Source organism: Hippocampus guttulatus, chromosome 1, assembly GCF_054856545.1.
Source record: "Hippocampus guttulatus isolate MCC_2025c chromosome 1, RoL_Hgut_1.0, whole genome shotgun sequence".
Classification (NCBI taxonomy): Eukaryota; Metazoa; Chordata; class Actinopteri; order Syngnathiformes; family Syngnathidae; genus Hippocampus; species Hippocampus guttulatus.
This window is the reverse complement of record NC_141261.1, coordinates 12,733,057-12,752,888: the sequence shown is the minus strand read 5'-3', so window position 1 is coordinate 12,752,888 and position 19,832 is coordinate 12,733,057. Positions and strand designations below refer to the sequence as shown.

Here is a 19,832-nt window from a genome sequence, read left to right as displayed (position 1 = left end):
AAGTCACTCGTTCTTTTTCCCTGTATTTTCTCCTTTCGTTCTTCCAACCTCCACTCCAGTTTCTTCCTTTGCCTTACTCCCGCTCCATCATTTCCTGTTGACTCACCATGAGCAAGAACTATTATTGGACTATTAATTCAGCAGAAAATTCACCACACGCCACCACTCGTCACAGCATGTCTCCGGAAAGAAAAAAAAAAAAGAGAAACATACTTTGTCGATTATGACGGATAAGTCAAAATATTTTTTTTTCTTCCTGAAACCTTGCTGTAGCACTGAGGTCAATGGATTTAACCGCGCCAGTCAATAAATCTCCACTGCTCTGGGCTGTTTGAAGATGTGTCATAAGTGATTTAAGAGGGAGGAAGTGATGCCATGGTGATCTTAAAGCCCACGTAAAGGCGTGGGAGACATGTGCCCCCGTGTGCGAGGGAGGGCTGTGAGGGAGGGGAGGGGGGGGGGGGAGTTGGCGTGAGCTCTCTTGACAGTTGACTCATTCAAAAAACAGCTTGTGACTCACAAGGCAAGCTCCTGGAGCAAATCGGGCACTTGTGTGTGTTTTGTTGTGAGGACGAAACGACTCCGGTAAGGATAAGGCAACAGCAGTTTGACCTTTACCTCTGTCTTGACGTGCATGTAGGTTTTACGTATTGTATGTGTATTGGACTTGACCGAAGGACAGTTCGGTGAAATCCTACACACGCATCAGGTCAAAGTTTGCAGTGATTCAGTCATGACAGCATTGCCCTACACACCCTTCTTGCCACTCTAGACCTGTGGAGCCTGTTCTGAAAAGGATCCTATTTTAACGGTATCCTCCAGGTTTTATATCAGGCATATTCTATCATCAATTGTCTATTTCAAATGTGTGGTTCATAAAAGACTGTGCACTATGAGTCAGAAAAAAGAAAAGTTTGTAGGCGTGATGTGTTTGGGGGTGTGATATGCAGATGTGACAAAAAAAACAAGTGCAGAGTCTGGGGGTAAGCAAACAAACCAAACGTGGCGAGACCGGTGGACCAACGCATGGACGCTGCAATTAATTCTGCTCTCGCAGGTTTCCCCAATTTCATTTTTACAAGAGGAGCAAGGGGCACTTTGAGCATTTTAGCTGATAAAGATGTTTGTGTTTCTTTACTTACTGAATTTGAGAAGAGTTTGATATTCCTATTTGCTCAACGCGTGGACATTTTCATCCGTTGTCGTGATTGGTCAAAAAAAAAACTAGGGAGAAGTGCGCAAATTGCGGCATCGCCCAATCAGCTCGAAGTATTGTACGAATGTTCCGCCTTTCTCGAGCTGTTCTGTTGATCAGTACCGGAATGTTATTGTGGAGAACACCTCTGAGTGATTCACAATATCAATTTGTCTCTTGCCAAGTAATTGAAGTGCCTCTTTGTAAGAAAAGTATAGCACGAGGTGGGAATGCTGGTTGGTTGGTAGGTGGTAAGAGGAGGAAGAAGAGAGAAAACAGAAAAGAAAGACATACTATAGATAGATAGATAGAGAGCAAAGAAGAAGGAAATCCTTTTATTACTGGGCAGTAAATTCAAGAAAGTGAACAATGATGTCATCCACCCCGTGCTCTGTATCACAGTGCTTCACGCTGTGTAATAAACGCGGAAGTGTGCACACAGCTGGCTCGTGACGTCACAACAGGACCAGCTACCGAGCTTGGCCATGACGACCGCGGTCATGATCAACATTCACATACCGTCGACGTACACCGTGAGCTAACAAGAACACAACCCGCCTTTGCGACCCAAACGTTAACTAGTAACTGGAAATGTTTTTGTTCTTTGTTTGTTTTTGAATGAAGCCGACCCCCGTTAATTTTACGTTAGCTTGACGTCACTACAATGACTCGGCGGACGTGTACTCGGTGGGCTGTTGGACGTGATGCTACGTGAGCTAGCAACCTCAGCTAACCTGCAGGGGGAGACAAAGCAGCATTCTCAGGTTTTACCTAACTCTATCCCCAATTTTTAAAAATTAAACAAAACTTGAAATTATATGTTGATGATAAAGAAAGATATAGATAGATAGATAACACAGAGAACCGATTAAACAAATGTTTTAATCTAATCTAAATGCAATTAAAACTGTAGATTATGATTATTGGTATATAGTAAAGAATAAATATAGTCTACATATGATAGTGATATGATGACAGTTAAGGAAAACTGGGAAGTATATTGATTGAGTTGCTTGCAAAGTCTGTGTAAAACGTTGCAGGACTGTTGTCACAAAACAAATTCCCCTACAAAGAATTAATTCTCCTGGAGTCCAAAACATTTTCCAAGCCTTCTCTGCTAAGCCTTCATGAACTCCTGGAAGGACTCTTCCGGGATTCTCTGCTGTTTCGTCGTCAGGGCCATGTTGTTCCCTGGATAACTCCATTGATCTTGGGAAAAAGAAAAAAAATAAGGAGCCAGGTTGGTTGAGTCTGAGATTGCACTTGCACAGTGATGGCCTTCTTGGCCAGGAACTGTCAGAAGCTTAGAGCTTTGTGGGCAGGGGTGTTGTCATGGGTTGCCTGCCGCGACTCTCACCTCTTCTTGCACACTGAATGAAGCAAGCGTCACATAATCACAACTTGGATGTGCTGGTCGATAGTCTCGGTGCACATTGAATGGGAAAACTGATAGTTTGAGTTTGAAATGTATCATTTTTTAGATCCGTTGTTTGGTTTATTGATTACTTTAAATTGCCCGTGGATGTGAATGTGAGTGTGAATTTTGATCCAGTCGGTACACTGCCTCCCACCCGAAGTCGCCTAGCACCAGCTCAAACTCACTCATTGCCCTCATGAAGATATGCGGTATACAAAATAGATGGATGCATCCAATTTCTATCTACAGTTAGTCACACTAAAATAATGACATGAAAATGTTCCATCAATGTAGTCGCATATTCTAGTCACATTAGATGAATGAATTTCGTGCAAATGTGCAACTAAAGAGTACTATTTTTGGGGATAAGGTGTTTTTTTGGGGGGGGATATTCTTAATAATAATAATAATGCATTTTATTTAAAAGCGCCTTTCATGCCACCCAAGGACACTGTACAGACAATAAGAAAATACAATGTAAAAATTAGTAAACGAGATATTATATAAAAACAGGACATAAAATCATAAAATCATAAAAACATAGGAAATGGAAGAGCTATGTGTTGTAGGCAATCCTGAACAGGTGTGTTTTTAGACGGGACTTGAAAGTGGAAAGAGGTGTGCAGTTTTGGAGGTCCGGAGGTAGGTTGTTCCAGAGCTTTGGAGCAGCGTGACTGAAGGCTCTGGCTCCCATGGTGCTCAGTCGGGCAGGGGGCACTGACAGGCGGAGGGAGGACGAGGATCTGAGGGAGCGAGAGGGGATATGCACCTGGAGAAGGTCGGATAGGTAAGGAGGGGCCAGGTTGTGGATGGCCATATATGTATATAGAAGCAGTTTGTAATTGATGCGATGTTGAACAGGGAGCCAGTGAAGCTGTTGGAGAACGGGGGTGATGTGCTGCTGGGAAGATGTTTTTGTGATGATGCGAGCAGAGGCGTTTTGGACCAGCTGGATTTTATGAAGGGACTTTTGAGGTAGGCCGAAGAGGAGAGCGTTGCAGTAATCAAGGCGGGATGTGACAAGACTGTGGACAAGAATAGCAGTGGTGCGGGGGGTGAGGGAAGGGCGAAGTCTGGTAATATTGCGGAGGTGGAAATAAGCAGTGCGGGTGATGGTGTTGATATGCGAGTGGAAGGTGAGCATGCTATCCAGGATGACACCCAGACTCTTAACCTGGGGGGAGGGGGACACTAGGGAGCTGTCAATGTTGAAGGAAAAACTGTTTACTTTGGATAAAGTGGATTTGGTGCCAAGAAGGAGGACTTCCGTTTTATTAGTATTTAATTTAAGAAAGTTTGTTGTGAACCATGTTTTGAGTTCGGAGAGGCAAGAGGTGAGGGAGGGGGGTGGGAGTATGGAGTTTGGCTTGCAGGAGAGGTAGAGCTGGGTGTCATCAGCAAAGCAGTGAAAGTGGATATTAAATTTGCGGAGGATATGGCCAAGAGGCAGGAGGTAGATGATGAAGAGAAGGGGACCTAGGACAGATCCCTGTGGTACACCTGTGGTGACTGGGGAGGGCTTTGAGGTGAAGGATTTGAGCTGGACAAACTGAGTGCGGCCAGTGAGGTAGGAGTGGAACCAACTGAGGGGAGTGTGGGAGAGACCAATGGAGGAGAGTCTATTGAGGAGGATAGGGTGAGAGATTGTGTCAAAGGCAGCGCTCAAGTCTAAGAGGATGAGGATGGATACTAAACCGGAATCAGATGCTATGAGGAGATCATTCACAATACGGATTAGGGCAGTCTCTGTGCTGTGGCGGGGGCGGAAACCGGACTGAAAGGGTTCATAGAGAGAGTGAAGGGACAGGTGGGAGTGGAGTTGAGCAGCAACAGTTTTTTCAAGGATTTTCGAGATAAATGGAAGGTTGGAGATGGGGCGGAGGTTATCAAAGTTGTTGGGGTCAGAGCCATGTTTTTTCAGTGTGGGGATGATAGCAGCAGTTTTGAGGAGTGATGGGACAATACCAGAAGAGAGTGAGGAGTGGATAATAGCAGATATGAGAGGAAGCACAGAAGGAAGGCAGGATTTAACAAGGGATGAAGGGAGGGGATCAAGCTGGCAAGTGGTGGGCTTGGATTTGAGTATGAGGTTGGATAATTCAGCAGTCGTTGGTGGAACAAAACTGGAGAAGAGATGACAAGGAGAAGAAGGTTCAGATGGGGGGGGAGCAGGCAGGTTTTGATGGAGTTGGTGATGGATCTTAAGGATTTTGTGATTGAAGTGTTCCATTATGGAGTTGCAGGTTGCTGTGGAGTACAGGTGGAGGGGGAGAGAGTTTGGTGGCCGGAGGATTTTGTTCATGACGGAGAAGAGAGTTCTTGAATTTCCTTTTCTATGTATAATTTAGCTTTGCCCCGTTGTATTGAAATATGGTCAACTTTATTTGCTGCCCCGACAAAAGATAAGCTTAAGTCATGCAAAACATTTTTAAAAAGTACTTTAATCACGCCAACCGCTGTGTTGTTTCTTAGACTGGAGGTGTGCTCTCACTCTCATGAAACATGAAACGGTCTGCCCGAGGTCGATCACAGGAGGAAAATCGTAAGTGACATCACGCACAGTTTGTGGTTCTTATCGGTTAGAAACAAGCTGCCAGATCCAAAACAACCCTGTGCTGTGACACTGGACCAACAACAACAATGCATGATTGTTTAAAGTCATCCTACAACCTCAGAAAATAGGCTTGACGATGGCTTGACTGTTGACTTTTACATATTGCAAACATGTTTTGGGGCCTGATAATTTACAGGTACGTTATTGTAAATGGTATCTGTAATGCAGGACATTTTTGCCCTCACTGTCTCATGCGAAACAATGGGATTAGGATGAAATTGCATTCTTGTTTTTAATTGCAGCTGAAAATGACCTGCACAAATTAAAGCTACAATTTCGTCAAGCTGTAAAGGACAAACAGGCATACGATGACAAAATTCAAAGCCTCCTTCTGAAAGACAGGCAAGTGGGTTACTTTTTTGTATTTTTTTTTGTATCAATCCTTAATTCCTTATTCATGTCCATGCCATACCGAAACATAAATTCTCATTGCTCTGTTGGCTTGAAGTGCGAGTGTATTTGCTTTTATCCTTGTCTGAGCAGCAGAGAGATCCAGAGGCTCCAGACTGAACATGACGAACTTTTACACATCCTCACCATCGCTCAGAGTAGTTCTAACCAAAAGAAAGAAGTCAACGCTGTGCAAGATCTCGATACCCTTTTGTCCAGCGAGGAGAGTATAGAGGAGGAGCTACTAGCAAACAAAACTAATCTGGTGTCTTTTAAAAAGCAGGTTAGAATGGTCGTGCTAAAACAGTTGCGCAGTGTCATGCCAACCCATCATCTTTTGCTTGCTTCCCAGATTTTGGAATGGGAGAGGAAGTTGGTCGCACAGAGAGGGGGGACCGCGCCGCATAATACGAAATGTGAAGACACTTCCATAAAAGATATCTTGTCGAAAGAGGACAAACTGTACAAGGTTCGTGCTTCAGGCCTCACATCCATCATTCAAAGCTAAAAGTAGTCATGATTTTTATTATTTTTTTAAAGGGTCACATATGCTTCAATGAGCTGATGATTAGGAATGGGCAGTTAAAGAAGGAACTCGATATGCTGGAGATGGAAAAGAACGAATTCCTGCAAATACAGCTTCAACTGAAAAAGGTCAGCCCCGTGAATGCTCCTGTTGAAATGTTTCTGAGAAATACATTTTGCACTGCACTTGCACCTCCATTGCTCGAGCTTGCAACAGCAGGAATGTGTGTTTGATGTTGCCCATGTTGTCTTCTACAGGAGTTGCAAGCCATCCGCAAGGAAATTTCGGACTTGAGTGCAATGTGTACGAAAGCCAACAACGCCAGGTGAATGCTCCTTTACATCTCATTCCATTTGTTTTGCCTTTAACCATTTTTAACCACTTGAGCCATTATGTGAGTGTACGTAAGTTGATCTGCATTTTGTTTTCTTGCAATCGTAAGTGAAGGAACTATTCTTGACTCGCGATAAAAATGATCATGATGACAGTTTATGTACTATGTGTGTCGACCCATGCTTCCACCCCTATACGTGTCCCTCGAGCCAATCCCAACTGAGTTTGGGCGAGAGGTGAGGTACACCATGGACTGGTCACCAGTCAACCCCAATTCACATGTAGACAATCAAGCATTCACAATTCAACAATTTAGGCAATTTTAGAGTCTTCAACTTACCTAAAATGTGCGTTTGCTGAATGTGGGAGGAAGCAGGAGTCCCTGGAGTAGTGATGGGAAAACGAAGCACTTGTGATATTTTTTGAATCCTCCAGATGGTGCTCTTGGTAAAAAGGTTAGTGCAATGGAAATGTATTAAAATTCTCACTGCCATGAGTGCCATCTAGAGGAGTCAAAAACTACCACAGGTGCTTCATGAAGCTTCACTTGCCCATCACTACCCTGAGTGTGTAGAGTTGGCATGCTCTCTCTGGTCTCATGTGGATTTTCTCCCTCCCACAGTCCAAAAACAGGTCGCTTTTTATTTAAAAAAAACGTGTTATGAGACTGAAATCATTTCAAAGTGACATAAATGTACACATCCATCTGAAACTCTTGACATCCTTATCTGACTCATCACCCCATACAAACGAAACTGGGAACTATTCAGAAAGAGGAGTGCAGTTATCGCAGGGAATGGACAAAACATAAAAGGGTTCCACCAGTCCAACCTCTTTTGAACTCATGCTGTTGAGAGGCACTCTGTAAAATCCACTGTCCTCAAATACTTGGACAGTATAAGTTCATTTTCATATGAATAAAATGCTGCGTCGGTGCGCCCTCAAGTGGACACATGTAGGAACTACAGATACTTTGATTGAAAACCTGCACTTGGTGTTCTCTTAACCAATTTGCAAACACCTCGAGTCTACACTGGCCACCCGGCCAAGGTGTACACGTCCTATCACCCGAAGCCAGTTGAGAAAAGCTCGCTCACCTGCGACCCAACGAATGGATGGAAAGGAAATCCTTAATTTTTATCCTTCGACGTGCAAGTGTTGAACTGTTCACTCACTGTACTGTGTTCGACATTTAGCGTTGCAATCCAGATCAAGCAGAAGAAGCTGAAGGAGCAAAAGGCTCAGTTCGAAGCTCAGTACACTCAAACAACAACCAACCTGGAGCATGAAATCGCCACGCACTGCAACCTGGAGGCGATGGTCAATGTCAAGAATGCCGGCGACGAAGGCTCCGACCGAGAGAAAGGTGAACTTTTACTCAATGAGAAGGATGGATGGATCGATAGCTTAGAATAAACATGCACATGTTTGTCTAACGCAGACATGTCCAGCTCCAGTCCTCGAGCGGCGCTGTCCTGCCTGTTTCACATCTCTCCCTCCTCCGACACACCTGATTCAAATGATCAGCTCATAAGCAAGCCCGATAACATTCCTGATCATTGAATCAGGTGTGTTGGAGGAGGGAGACATCTAAAACATGCGGGACAGGGGCCCTCAGGGACCAGATTTGGACACGCTTCATTATTTCTAGCAAAAAAAAAAAAAAAGTCCCTCATTAACATTTACCAAAAAAATTGAATCCCCTTAACATTGTCCACAGCGGATCTTCTGGATCAGCTACAGAAGTTGGCCCATCTGGAAGATACCATCAGGAAAATCCTTATTGAGACGGGAGAGAATGACCTTGACACACTGGTGGAAAACTTCTTAGGAAGTAGGGTCAAAATTCAGCAATGGTCAAGAATCACAGGAGTGATTTTCCTTGAAAGTAATTTGCCGTTTTCTTTTTCATCAGTGGAGGAGGAGAACTATTCGTTACTGAGCTTTGTCAACTATCAGCACTGGGAAGTGGAGGACATGAAACAGCAGATCGCTCAGGTTTCGTACCGCTCATATTCCAAACTAGGTCATTGGAAACGTCCAGTTCGGTTGTCATTGGACTTAATGTGACGCTTGCTTTGTCCCCACCCAAAGCTTTACAAGGAGAGCGAGCTCTTTGTTGCCGAGCAGAAACAGCAGGGTCAGGACCGCCAAGCTCTCCAGGCGGCCATTACCACCAAGCAAGAGACTACTGAGGAGCAGCTAAGCGGCTACGAAAAGCGAATTGACTTCTTGGAAAATATTGTCAACAGCCTTAAAAAAGGTACAGCACAGCAGCTGAAAATCCAGTGGTATGTTGTACGCTGTATAAAAAAAAATAATAACAAAAATCTTTATGTACAGCAATCCCTCGTTTATCGCGGTTAATGGGGACCAAAACCACCCGCGATAAACGAAAATCCGCGAAGTAGAGACCAATTAACATATACAGTATATATCTAAAAAAAATGGCCCCACGTGGGCGCTTGTGCAGGGCGCACTAACACACACACACACACACACACACACACAGGCCAGCGATCCCTGGCGTGCAGCAGAGTTTATGATTAGTCAATTAGGGTTGTTTAGACAATTAAGGATGGAGAGACCTGCTTTTGTTCTTATAAACCTCTCTCTCTCTCTCTCTCTCTGTGTCTGTCTGTCTCTCTCTTTCTCTCAGCAACACACAAACACTCACCTGCACGCCCATGCGTGCATGCGCGCACACACACGTGCCCCACGTGGACCTTCCGCTTGAGCAGAATGCGCACACACTAGCACGCATCGTAAACAACACTGAGACACAGATTTTTGCGGACTTAAAAAAAAAAAAAAAACTTTTTTTTTTAATGATTTTAATGTTTGAAAAAATCCGCGATGCACCGAAGCCGCGATAAACGAACCGCGAAATAGCGAGCGATCACTGTATATGGTGCTTTTACAACCGCTGGAGCTGTAACAAAGCGTTTTACAGAACATTTAACATAGAATTAACAAAAAAACAACCGAGCATCAACAATAATACAATCGTAACAACTCTTCCCGCGTACGCCTGACAAGCTTAATGCTGCATTACCACCACCAACAGGTATTGTCCTTCCAGCGAAAGGAAACCAATGTGAATTGATGGTCAGGTGTGATAAAAGTTTGCCACCGCCATCTAGTGGTGGGAGTCTGAAGTGCATTTGCTTCTTCCCCCCCCTTGCATCCCATGACAAAAAACGGCCAAGTGATTTCTTGTATTGTGAAACACTAGGAAAATCAAGGCAATTCTATCTCAGGGCACCAAATTAAAAATTAAAAGTCCACCTCACCCGTTACCCTCGTGGGCATAAGTAGCATAGAAAATGGATGGACAGATAACTGGAGAAATCTATGCAACAATGCTTTCCTTTGCCACCTGTTTCTTTCTACATCTTCCAAGTACATGACCCATCAGTTAATTACACCCATGTTGTTGTTTTCCAGGTGTCCAAACGTTACTTGACATCAGCTATCAAAGTATGGACATGTCCAGCACATTGAGCTCTAGTGACAGAGCCCTGGATGAGCACATGACGGCCTGCTTGAAGCTGGTGGAGGAAAAAGTCAACGGCCTCCTAAATCTGCAGTCCATCATTCTCTTCCAGGAGAGCTTAACACAGTGTGTATGTGCGCTTGTCATTCGACGTGACCACTTTTCACAAACTTTCCATTTCTTGTTACTTTAAGCCAGTAGACTCCAACGGTGCTCAACATGACTGTGTTTTTCTCACCATCAGGACCTCGCTAGCGATGGCTTTGGTTCCATAGCGGATCAATTTCGAGGGAAGGGGAACACGCCTGCAGTCAACCTGTCCACCGCAGCTTCAACCCCGCCACCCGAGTAGGTCTTATTCATGACTTCATTAAATCACTACCGGACGTGACACTCAGACCACATCAATGTAATCGTTGAGAAGCAACTACAGTGAAACTTTCAGAGTGGAAAACACCAAAAAGTAGTATACCGATAATTAGAATTTAAATTGCGCCTCGAACGCCAGAATTGAAACCACGAACCAAAAAAACATAAATGGAACTTATTGTGACGTAGGAAATGGCCTGGCCACTCAGTATGACGTGACCATGTACAAATATGGTAACCCGAATGGTTGAATGGAGGGCTGGGTGATGAATCACTAATTAATTCCTTCAAATGTATTCGTCAGGATTTTTTTTTTTTTTTTTACCGGCTTCCGACGTACACTGACATGCATTGCTTCCACGAGCGCATGGCAGCAAACAGAGAGGAGCTTACAATAGGAGTCAATCTTGCCGTTGTAGCGAATAGATCGCTGTGTCGAACAACTTTTCCGACCCCTCAGGAGAGAAAAGCAGCCAGTGAGCATAATTCCTGCGAAGTAACGTGACGGCTGAATCAGTTGGCCATTTTCAGATTAAATAAAAACGAGTCTGGTGGAAGGCAGTCACGGAGTCATCAAGCTGAACATTACCGAAGACATTGCGGCCGTCATACGTTGCAAAAGCAGTGATTGATTAACATGTTGGAAGCTTTTGACCGTGAGGTACAGTATGTGCCGCCAAGTTTCAAATATTTGATAAAGGTTACCTTGCCTCACCTGTTAAGACGTTACATGAGAAAAGAATCCGAGCGAGTTGGAGCAAGTAAGGGGTTAAATTTTTGCACCAGCTGACCCAACCCGTGCAATTTGGCAGATTACTTCATTCATGTTAAATTAGCTTACAAATATGTTTCGATAAAAAGGACATTCTTGTCAAAAATACACACATCATATTCATGAAGACTTGAGGCTGTAAAAGGTGAATCAACAAATGATTGCACAAATGTTATCGTTACGTGGTACTGCGTGTTTATTTTGGAATGAGGCCGTAACCCAAAGACAAACATTTCCTACAGTCTCCCTAGAAGAGTGGAGGCTGTTACACATGCAAGTCTTTTCCTATCTTGTACTTTTCACTTCTTTTAGGTGCTCCGGTACAGTTGTCTAAAATGCGTATCAAAAATGTGTTCATTCATCGTTTTCATGTGAAAAGATTAAACCAAAGTGTAAAACCAAAATGGCGCCGCGAGAGTGGCTGCCTTTCCAGCAGCTCCTATATTTTGTTGTTCTACTTCTTCCTTTCATAACTTTGCTGCTGTGATTTGGGAATTTCTCCATTGCGAGACTAATAAAGGTTTTCTTATCTTATGATGTTATTGCAGTGAGGACAAACCCCGGAAAGGCAGTCGTTCGGCAAGCAAGGGAGCAAATGAGAGGATGGGTTCCCACAGTAGCCCATAAGTGGGTGAGTTACGTGGAGACAACCGGTGACAGGAAAGCTTCTGTTATTTGTAATTGCGTTCCATTCGAGGTATCATTAAAATCAGGGTTTTGTCTCCAGAGTCGGAGAGAAACAAGACACGAGGACCAGGTGTCTGTGTTGTGCATAGAACATGCACTAACAGTGAGCTGCTCTGCATTAGCCAGTCAGACTTGGATGATGGCCAATCACGCGGCTGGTCCTGATGTGCAGATGTTACCATGGGGACAAATGCAGCTTTCACGCACATGTTCACTTTCGATATGGATCCGATGCGGTGTTTTACACGGAATGGGCCCACAGATGAACTGCTCCTCCTAAGTTGCGCTCCTGGCGATGGACCGTCAAAAAGCACAAAACATCAAACGTGGACTGCGAAAAAAAGACTCTCTGGACTTTCAAATGAAACCGTCAATCTGCGATAAACACATTTTCAGTGTGTCACGAGCACTTCCAGTCTCAACTTCAAGGAGAGTGGTAGGCAATGGAACGGAAGAAAAACAGTTGATGGTGATGAATACATGGACATGCGTAGCTCTTCTCGGAACCCAATTTATCCGTTTTAGTTCAAATGTAGACATGCATTTAGAGGGCAGGCGCAAGATACAAGACCTGAGAGTTAAAGGAAAAGAGCAACGGGATAATTTTCAGTTATATTTTTATTGTCAAGCCATTTTGAATGATTTGGAGGGTGAATATTAGTCCAAACCAGTGTTTCTTAACCTGGGTTCGATCGAATCCCAGGGGTTCGGTGAGTCGGTCTCAGGGGTTTGATGCAGCCTCTGCCATGCAGGGTGAGACTCAAACTCATCATGTTAATTAGTTAGGAGACGCCCGCTTGGCCATCACCGGCTGCAGATGATCACATGACATTGCTTGTCCAATCAGTGCCGCGGGAAATTTTAAATTCGCTTAGTAGTCAACATGTGACCGGCGTGATAGTACGTCGTACAATAATAAAAAAAAAAAAGTATTCATATCTCCTGAAATTATATTTACTTTTTTCTGTTTTTAATAAATGCGTTTTTTTAACATCTTGAATTTGTAAAAAATATACTGTATATTTATTTTTCACTCATGAAGGGTTTGGTGAATGTGAATATTAACTGGTAGGGTTTGTACCCCGAAAAGGTTAAGAACACTGGTCTAAACGAAAAGAGAAAACACATTGAATGGAGCAACTTGGGTACTTGGGGGGGGGGGGGGGTAACAATAGTATCAAATGAGTGATTTCAAGGTTTTTCTTTCAAACTATCCAGTGCCCGGCAGCAGTGGACCTCAAATGGATTTCACAAAATGAGAAGCGTTCCTCTGAAGCTGTTTGAGAATTTGACCCGAGAGGGTGCACACGGCTTCTTACGGTTTACAGGCTTACAGTTCTTAAGAACATGATGAAAAACAGGCACGCGTGGAAACAAAAAGCGATTGGTGTGTATGTCCATGTACAATCCGATAGTCGTATTTCAAGTATTGTTGCTTTGATCGTGTTACTATGAGGCTGCATGTCACAGCCAGGTGACATTTGAATACATTCAGCATTCATAACTGAATAAGATTAAATACTCTGCTCCAAAGTATGACAAGCGTGCCCCACTGCAAACATGATTCTTGGGTATTTCATTTCTATTCCCCCAAAATCACCCGGAGTAGTCAAAGTGAACCACCCTGCTTTCTCGTCGTGATCGCTCCGCCTCAAACACCAGCAAGTGGCTCCGCAGTGTCTCCTCGGGACCAGAGGCGATGAGTGACGGGTCATTGTTCTGTTGGCACAAAGACAAAAGTTAAGTTGTTTGAGCTTGAGAGTCGGTTCTGCCGAGACAAAAGAAAAAAAGTCTGCAAATTACACTCGGGAGAATCAAAGAAGACTCACAGCCACAGCAGAAATGAACGACTCGATCAAGCGGTAATCAGCTTGATGGTGTCCAGACAGGTCAAAGTTCTTGGGGCAATCCACGCTCACCACATAATTGGTGGCTTTCTGGGTTAGAAAGTCGAACACGCGGATCTCGTCGTTTTTAAATGACAACTCGCCCTGAAAAGTTGGGGTTGAATTGTCATTTTCATGGCGAATGCATTTTAATTTGGGATGGGACTCTTATGCTAACATTAATTTCATTATGATGATCGACGTTTGCGCTTCAAGCAATGCAGAATGCTTTTCAGTGCACCCGTTGCCGGTCCACGCATTATACTGATGGACACATCAGAGCTCGCCGAATTCCTGACAAAATAGAGCAAGTGGCGGTGCTGCTTTGACAGAAAGGCAAATTGTGTTTAAAAAAAAATTTGGGGAAAAAAACTATGTGATGGAAGCCTTGTTCAAGGCGTGGTTCCTGCACAAATTGTGCAAAAAGTTGTTTGCATCCTGCCAAAGCGCTTCAACCATCCAGTTGCATCGATAAGTTCAAGCCAATAGACCTCAGCCGTGTGCGCGACACTCAGTGGGGGGGGGGGGGGCAAAGCGTCAGCAAACCTCCCAAAGCTGTTTGCGCTAGCAGTGTATTCGGTGTATCGAATTTATAAACTCGATCAAATGACTCGCCGTCAGGACCACAACGGCGACGTCAACATAGGACAAAGTCACAAATCCTCAAAACTGGAGTGCTGTGCACTGCAACTGAGAGTGACATGGTCCAACTTTTCAACTGCCATGAGAAATTATTTCAAGGCAATGGGCTCTCTACGCAAAATCCCCCACGCTGATCAACCGTAACTCGATCTTTTCCGGTTTTGAAAGTGGCGACAGTCTAGACCAGGGGTGGGCAAACTTTTTGGCTCGGGGGCCGCATTGACTTTTAAAATTTGACAGAAGGGACAGGTCAGCATGAGCTATGGTACATTAAAAAAAAAAAAAGCATTTGTTGACAGTCCATATCAAACAACAACAGAACAAAAGCATGAAAGTACTGTATTAATATACTAAATGACAACAGTGTTGTTGATGCCCTCTTTTAGCCTGTGCATTGCTGCAGATGGGTTGTGATCAGACCAGTAGAAGTAGAGCGATACAGAGGTCCTAGGTGGTCGAAAAGATCCCCCCCCCCGTGTTCTGCAACTTCAAATCAATGCGCCACCTGGCGGTGAAATGCCTGTCAATACAAGTCCAATTGAAATGAATGCAATCATTCACATCGAACCTTAATTGTGGACCAACCTTCGGCGGGCCGGATTAAAAAGACCAAGGGGCCGGATTCGGCCCGCGGGTCGTAGTTTGCCCACCTCTGGTCTAGACGCAGTTTTTGCAGGATGTGGCCAAACGACCCTTTGACAGAGGTGCAAAATCTTTTTGAGGCATCCTCCAGAGCAGGGAGCCGCAAGGAGAATCTTGAAGATGTGAGTCCCATCCCTAATTTTAAGTGATACGCATTAGATTGGATGTCGGTCACAATTGAGTTTCTTTTTTGTACCTTGCTGCCGTAGATAGTTGTTTTTCGTTTGCAAATATCTTCGGTGAAAGCCACCATAGAAAAGGCTGCGGTCAGGCCACCTTCAAACTCCATGTTAACAATCTGCAAGAGAAACAACAACAAAATGACAATAATCATCAGGGCAAGAAGAAGCCTTTAGATTTTCAACGGCTGTCCCGTACTTGAACGTTCCTCTCACAGCATGATAGCAGAACAGGCTCACAAAAATTTAAGGGATACGGTACTTGGCTTTTGGGTGACATTTGCAGATGAACCGAAAATACAGTACAACTCTACAGGTGAACCTTTTTCTCTTTGTCGGCTGCTGCAGCGATGCGGAAAAAGAAGTAGCAGCAGCAGAAGGAGATCTTCCATGTCAAGGGAAAACAAGCCTGAGGGAAACAAATTACGCTCCTAGTTTGTTTTCCGACTTGTGTTCAACGAACACAAAATGGATGATCAGAGAAAGGAGCGTTTTCTGTTTTTTCAATTATGATCAAATTGGATTTTTCATTTTTTGAACTGTGATGTGTTTTTCAGCAAAAATGAAGTGAATTGAGTTGAGACCACTGGCACCATAAAGGGCTCATATCCAGTTTTTGCCCTCTTGTAAAAGTAGAAAATGTCTTTGAATTGTCAACGACGACTCATCTCTCAAGGTATTTTCAAGTTTTGAATATCAGCATTTCAAATTCAAGGTTTTTGAACCTGGTTACTGCAGACATCGTTGTCGCACTCATAGACGCATCGGCCGTATGGTCCAGTCCTCAGAGCCTCAGATACAGTCTCGATGTCTGGCAAAGTGTCAGGGCATAAGGCGGACAGCGGCCAGCCAACGGGGTCCTAAGGGGGGGGACAACAACAACAAATAAAGCACCATCAAGCATGCAAAATCCACAACATTTGCTACAATGATCACCTGTTTCACCCTGTCCAGGTAGATCTTGCTTGCGGAGTAAGGACAGGTGTCCTCGACAGAACAGTCCAGGCAGCGATCACCAGCCCCTGCCGGCTAATGCGACATGTCTCACGCGTACAGTCCAGAAATAATTATCAAATAGCATCCAAACATTCCTTGAGTTGAAGCTCCTCAAAACAACAAGTGCTGCACATTAAAAAAAAAGTACAAGAATACCTTGTTCTCTGGACTGAAGTGGCTGACAAAACCAAATGACGTCACTTTCAAACACCTGCAAGAACAAGCCGCGATGTCATGCCTTCCTTTTTGGGTGGCAAACAAATGTCTTTGTGTCCAAACCGTAACATGATGAGCGATACTGAACTGCTTGGTGTGAATTAGTTGAAATGCTGACATAGAACCAGGTGTCGTCAGTATAGGAATAAAAGATAAGTACGGATAATCTGACCGAGAATTCTAAACAGGGGGGTGCCAAGTACGGAGCCTTGTGGTACTCGTTGCTAGACTGAAACCGGAGACTTTCTGTTGCGGGCTACAGATGCTGGCAAACGGACTTCGGTCGCAAAGTTTTACCTGCGTGTTCCGGCCCAGTGATGGATCAGGTCAATGTCGTGGCACGATTTGGCCAGAAGAGAGAACGAGCTCTCCGCTTCATTCCTCCAGTTTCCCCGAACGTAGGAGTGAGCAAAATGAAAAAAGCCAACCTGAAGAAAGAGGTGGATCTTGTGTTTGCGCATGTGCATGTGTGTACAAAAATATATCATCACAAATTTTGGCTAAGTGTAACTTTATTCCTGCTTACTGGCTCCAAGTGCTGGATGTGGATCACATCACCAATGACACCGCTGTCAATCAACTCCTGGTAAAACAAAACTTCATTGGCATTTTTTGAAAGACATAAAGGTATTTTGGGGATATTAGGATCTACTTTCAAGGCGACAAAAATACCCAGATGCAGTTGGGAAAGCTTTTAACTCATTCAGTACCAGCCAATTCTGGACGAAGTCTGAAAAGACGTTTAAAAACGTCTTTGGGAGTGAATGAGTTAAGAGAGGGAAGTTGCAAAATTCAGATCACCTTTATCTTACAGATGTAGGGATTGTATCGTAGAACATGACCCACGCACAGCATCACGCCGGTCTTCGAGCACGCCGCCACAATCTCTATGCAGTCTTTCGCCGTCGTCTGAAGTCACAGAGAGGTGAAGAGGAATGTGTTTTCATTTCAGCAAGATGAAAGTAGTCGCGATTGCGCAATAGGAGGCAGCGGGACCACCGGACTTCCTAATGTACAATTTATATTTCATATACAGCAGTAATTCAACTGGTAATGTGTACATGCTATCTGAACGTGTTATTTCTGAGTTCTATGATGCTGATGAGAGTCGGATGTTTACATGCCACGAAGGGAGGCACCTTTCCCCAGTGTGGGACAAATAAAGGTTTTCTTATCTTATCTTTTCCTTGGAACTGCTTCCTTGAACATTTTAAGACTTTCATGAAAAGCAAACCAATGTGATGGTGTTTGCTCCCACTGGCCCATGTCAATGCCCAACCATTGGACCCCAAAGGTCTCAAACTTCGGCTTTAAATCGAACAGTGATTTTAAACTGAATTTGTCAAATTGGTGGAGTCGCTAAATCCATTTTTTAACCTTGGGCACATGGCGAACTATGAAGACTTTTCTTCCACAACTGTAAATCCATGACTTCCTTCCTTACATCCTGGCATTTTAGGGCTCATTCATTGAGAGACTCTGTTATTTTTTTTCAAATGTCGAAAAGGTCACATCCCGCCTTACCTCTCTGAACTACCCCTGCCCGGTGTCTCCGCTGGTCGACTGACCTGAGCGTTGGTACTTGGACGTGTCGAAGTCTCAAGTGCGAGCTCAGATTGTTTCAAACTGTCAAGTTCAATTATCTTATGTTAGATTTTTATTTATGTACAGCACTGTTTCAACTGAAGTTTATCGTCTTCTCTGTTAACATTGAGTTGAGCCATTTATTTAATGTGTAACCGTGTGATTTTCCATTCCAGCACATTTCCTGTTAAGGGTCACAGTGAAGAATTTGGGGACAATGACGGACTTCTGTCGAGTGACGAATGGCAGGATGGCAAATTTTTATGATGCACCCACCTTCTGCGTTTCACGAACAAGATCTAAAGGCCATGCATGGCTGATACTATTTTTCTCTTTTTTCTCGTTTTGTGATGCGCTATAAAAACGGACAGTTCGAGGCAATGGCAGGCATCGATTTGTCATACACGTGACGTGTTATTTTTTACTAGCCATGCTATAACTCACGGCCATTGGTTTCTCCAAAAGAACATGGTAGCCCTTCTTCGCAAACGCCACTGCGGGCTCCTGGGACACACAAACATACAAAAAAGATACAGGCCAACAACAAGGGTGTGGGGAGACAAAGCAATACAGATGCTATTAGTATTAAATATTGACCTTATGAAGGACGTCCGGAGTGCAAATTAAAATGGCGTCGGCACACTTCTCTCTTTCGGCTAAAATGCGCCAGTCTAGGAAAGGCAGAATTGAAAATGGAACGAGGCACATCGCTGTCAAAATTTCAAGGTGTTTCATGCTCACCTTCATACAGGTTCTCCTCTGCAATGTTGTACAGTTGTTGGAACTTTGTGCGGGCAAACTTCCTGGGATCAGCTACTCCGACAACCTGTAATAATGTCGTGATACTGCTCATAGCTTTCAACTTTTACTGCAGGCTCCGGCACGGCTTGTTATCTTATTGATCTCTCTGATGTCATGAAATTGGAGGCAATAAACAGTTTCACAAAAGCGGACACAATAGATTTATTTTTCTTGCCCGTTGGCAGATGACAGCTGATGAAGCCTCCTCACTGCCAATCTTTAAAACCCGTCTCAAAACTCACTTGTATTCGTTGGCATTTGACTCAGCATGACCCAAATTATGATTTTAGTTATACTGTTTGGTGCTCTCTATCGTCTTTGTTACTGATTTGTTGCTACATTCGTTACCGCAGACGCAGCTCTGGATTTAAAAAAAAAAAAAAAAAAGTTTGTCACTTGGCGAACCTTCACACGATCAGGGTGGATGATGGAATAGCGGGAGTAGATCTCCCCTCGACAACCTGCACCCACCACGATGATCCGGACAAGTGGACTCATGTTGACGTCGCCAAAGTACTCCTGTGCCTGCCAAGTCGGTTTCTTCCTCGAGTCTCGGCGTTACTTTAGGGATTTGCGTTGTGTTCCTGAATAACCACAGAAAAAGTAAATCTGTTGCATTTTGTGAATCCTGAGAATTGTGAGGTTTGCTTGGGATGTTGTCATATTTTACAATATTTATAAATCCTTCCATTTTCGACACCGCTTGTCCTGTCAGAAAATTTGTACTATTGTCAGGTTGATTAACTTCGTGCTTTATGCTTAAACTACACGCTTGGTCAAAACAAATGAGCCCCTAAGGGGACATGGAAGGAAAAAAAACAACTTACAACTTTGCGAGATCTCGCAAAGTTGGTTTTTTTTTCCTTCCATGTCCCCTTAGGGGCTCCGTAGTAGAATACACTATGCTATTACATAAGAAATAATTTGGGGAATCACATCAAGTAACTGCGAATAAAGTTTAAAAAAAAACATTACCGTGTATATACCGATTGAAAAGCGCTCGGGACGACACCAACTGCTCATAAAACCCCAGACGTCGAAATGGCGCACTCGGGCATTTTCGCCTCACTTCGTCACATTACGACAA

At 43.9% G+C, this 19,832-nt stretch overlaps 2 protein-coding genes across 7 annotated transcripts; one reads left to right on the top strand and one right to left on the bottom strand.

Moving 5' to 3' along the window:
• The first annotated feature begins 1,866 nt into the window (after nt 1-1,866).
• On the top strand, nt 1,867-12,964 carry LOC147210424 (outer dynein arm-docking complex subunit 1-like). The gene is made up of 14 exons (XM_086110346.1): nt 1,867-1,959; nt 5,085-5,154; nt 5,469-5,568; nt 5,710-6,085; nt 6,157-6,270; nt 6,400-6,467; nt 7,672-7,841; nt 8,196-8,309; nt 8,391-8,473; nt 8,570-8,738; nt 9,923-10,101; nt 10,216-10,319; nt 11,661-11,743; nt 11,840-12,964. The coding sequence occupies exons 2-13, from the start codon at nt 5,115-5,117 to the stop codon at nt 11,737-11,739; spliced, it is 1,596 nt and encodes a 531-aa protein (XP_085966472.1). The 5' UTR covers nt 1,867-1,959; nt 5,085-5,114; the 3' UTR covers nt 11,740-11,743; nt 11,840-12,964.
• LOC147210423 (uncharacterized) lies at nt 11,285-19,828 on the bottom strand. 6 transcript variants are annotated; one of them, XM_086110338.1, is made up of 15 exons: nt 19,721-19,828; nt 19,151-19,329; nt 18,686-18,770; nt 18,542-18,615; nt 18,389-18,448; nt 17,162-17,269; nt 16,887-16,943; nt 16,658-16,788; nt 16,301-16,355; nt 16,085-16,177; nt 15,874-16,008; nt 15,166-15,267; nt 13,629-13,790; nt 13,423-13,518; nt 11,285-12,088 (listed from the first exon to the last, which is right to left on the bottom strand). In XM_086110338.1, exons 2-15 carry the CDS (start codon nt 19,241-19,243, stop codon nt 12,041-12,043), a joined length of 1,299 nt encoding a protein of 432 aa, XP_085966464.1. In that variant the 5' UTR covers nt 19,244-19,329; nt 19,721-19,828; the 3' UTR covers nt 11,285-12,040. The 6 variants fall into 6 exon arrangements, with proteins under 6 accessions (XP_085966464.1, XP_085966465.1, XP_085966469.1 ...); XM_086110339.1 differs by having other exon boundaries at nt 19,732-19,800; XM_086110343.1 differs by lacking the exons at nt 11,285-12,088; nt 13,629-13,790 and adding an exon at nt 14,978-15,104 and having other exon boundaries at nt 12,400-13,518.
• Between the last annotated feature and the right edge of the window lie 4 nt (nt 19,829-19,832).

Coding starts and splice junctions, on each gene's coding strand:
- LOC147210424 (XM_086110346.1), top strand. CDS start 5,115: ATGAAACGGTCTGCCCGAGGTCGATCACAGGAGGAAAATC. Junction 6,468..7,671: donor ACGAAAGCCAACAACGCCAG/GTGAATGCTCCT, acceptor TTCGACATTTAG/CGTTGCAATCCAGATCAAGC. Junction 8,739..9,922: donor TGTCAACAGCCTTAAAAAAG/GTACAGCACAGC, acceptor GTTGTTTTCCAG/GTGTCCAAACGTTACTTGAC.
- LOC147210423 (XM_086110338.1), bottom strand. CDS start 19,243: ATGAGTCCACTTGTCCGGATCATCGTGGTGGGTGCAGGTTGTCGAGGG. Junction 16,356..16,657: donor CACTGGGCCGGAACACGCAG/GTAAAACTTTGC, acceptor TTGTTCTTGCAG/GTGTTTGAAAGTGACGTCAT. Junction 13,791..15,165: donor CAACTATCTACGGCAGCAAG/GTACAAAAAAGA, acceptor CCAACTTTTCAG/GGCGAGTTGTCATTTAAAAA.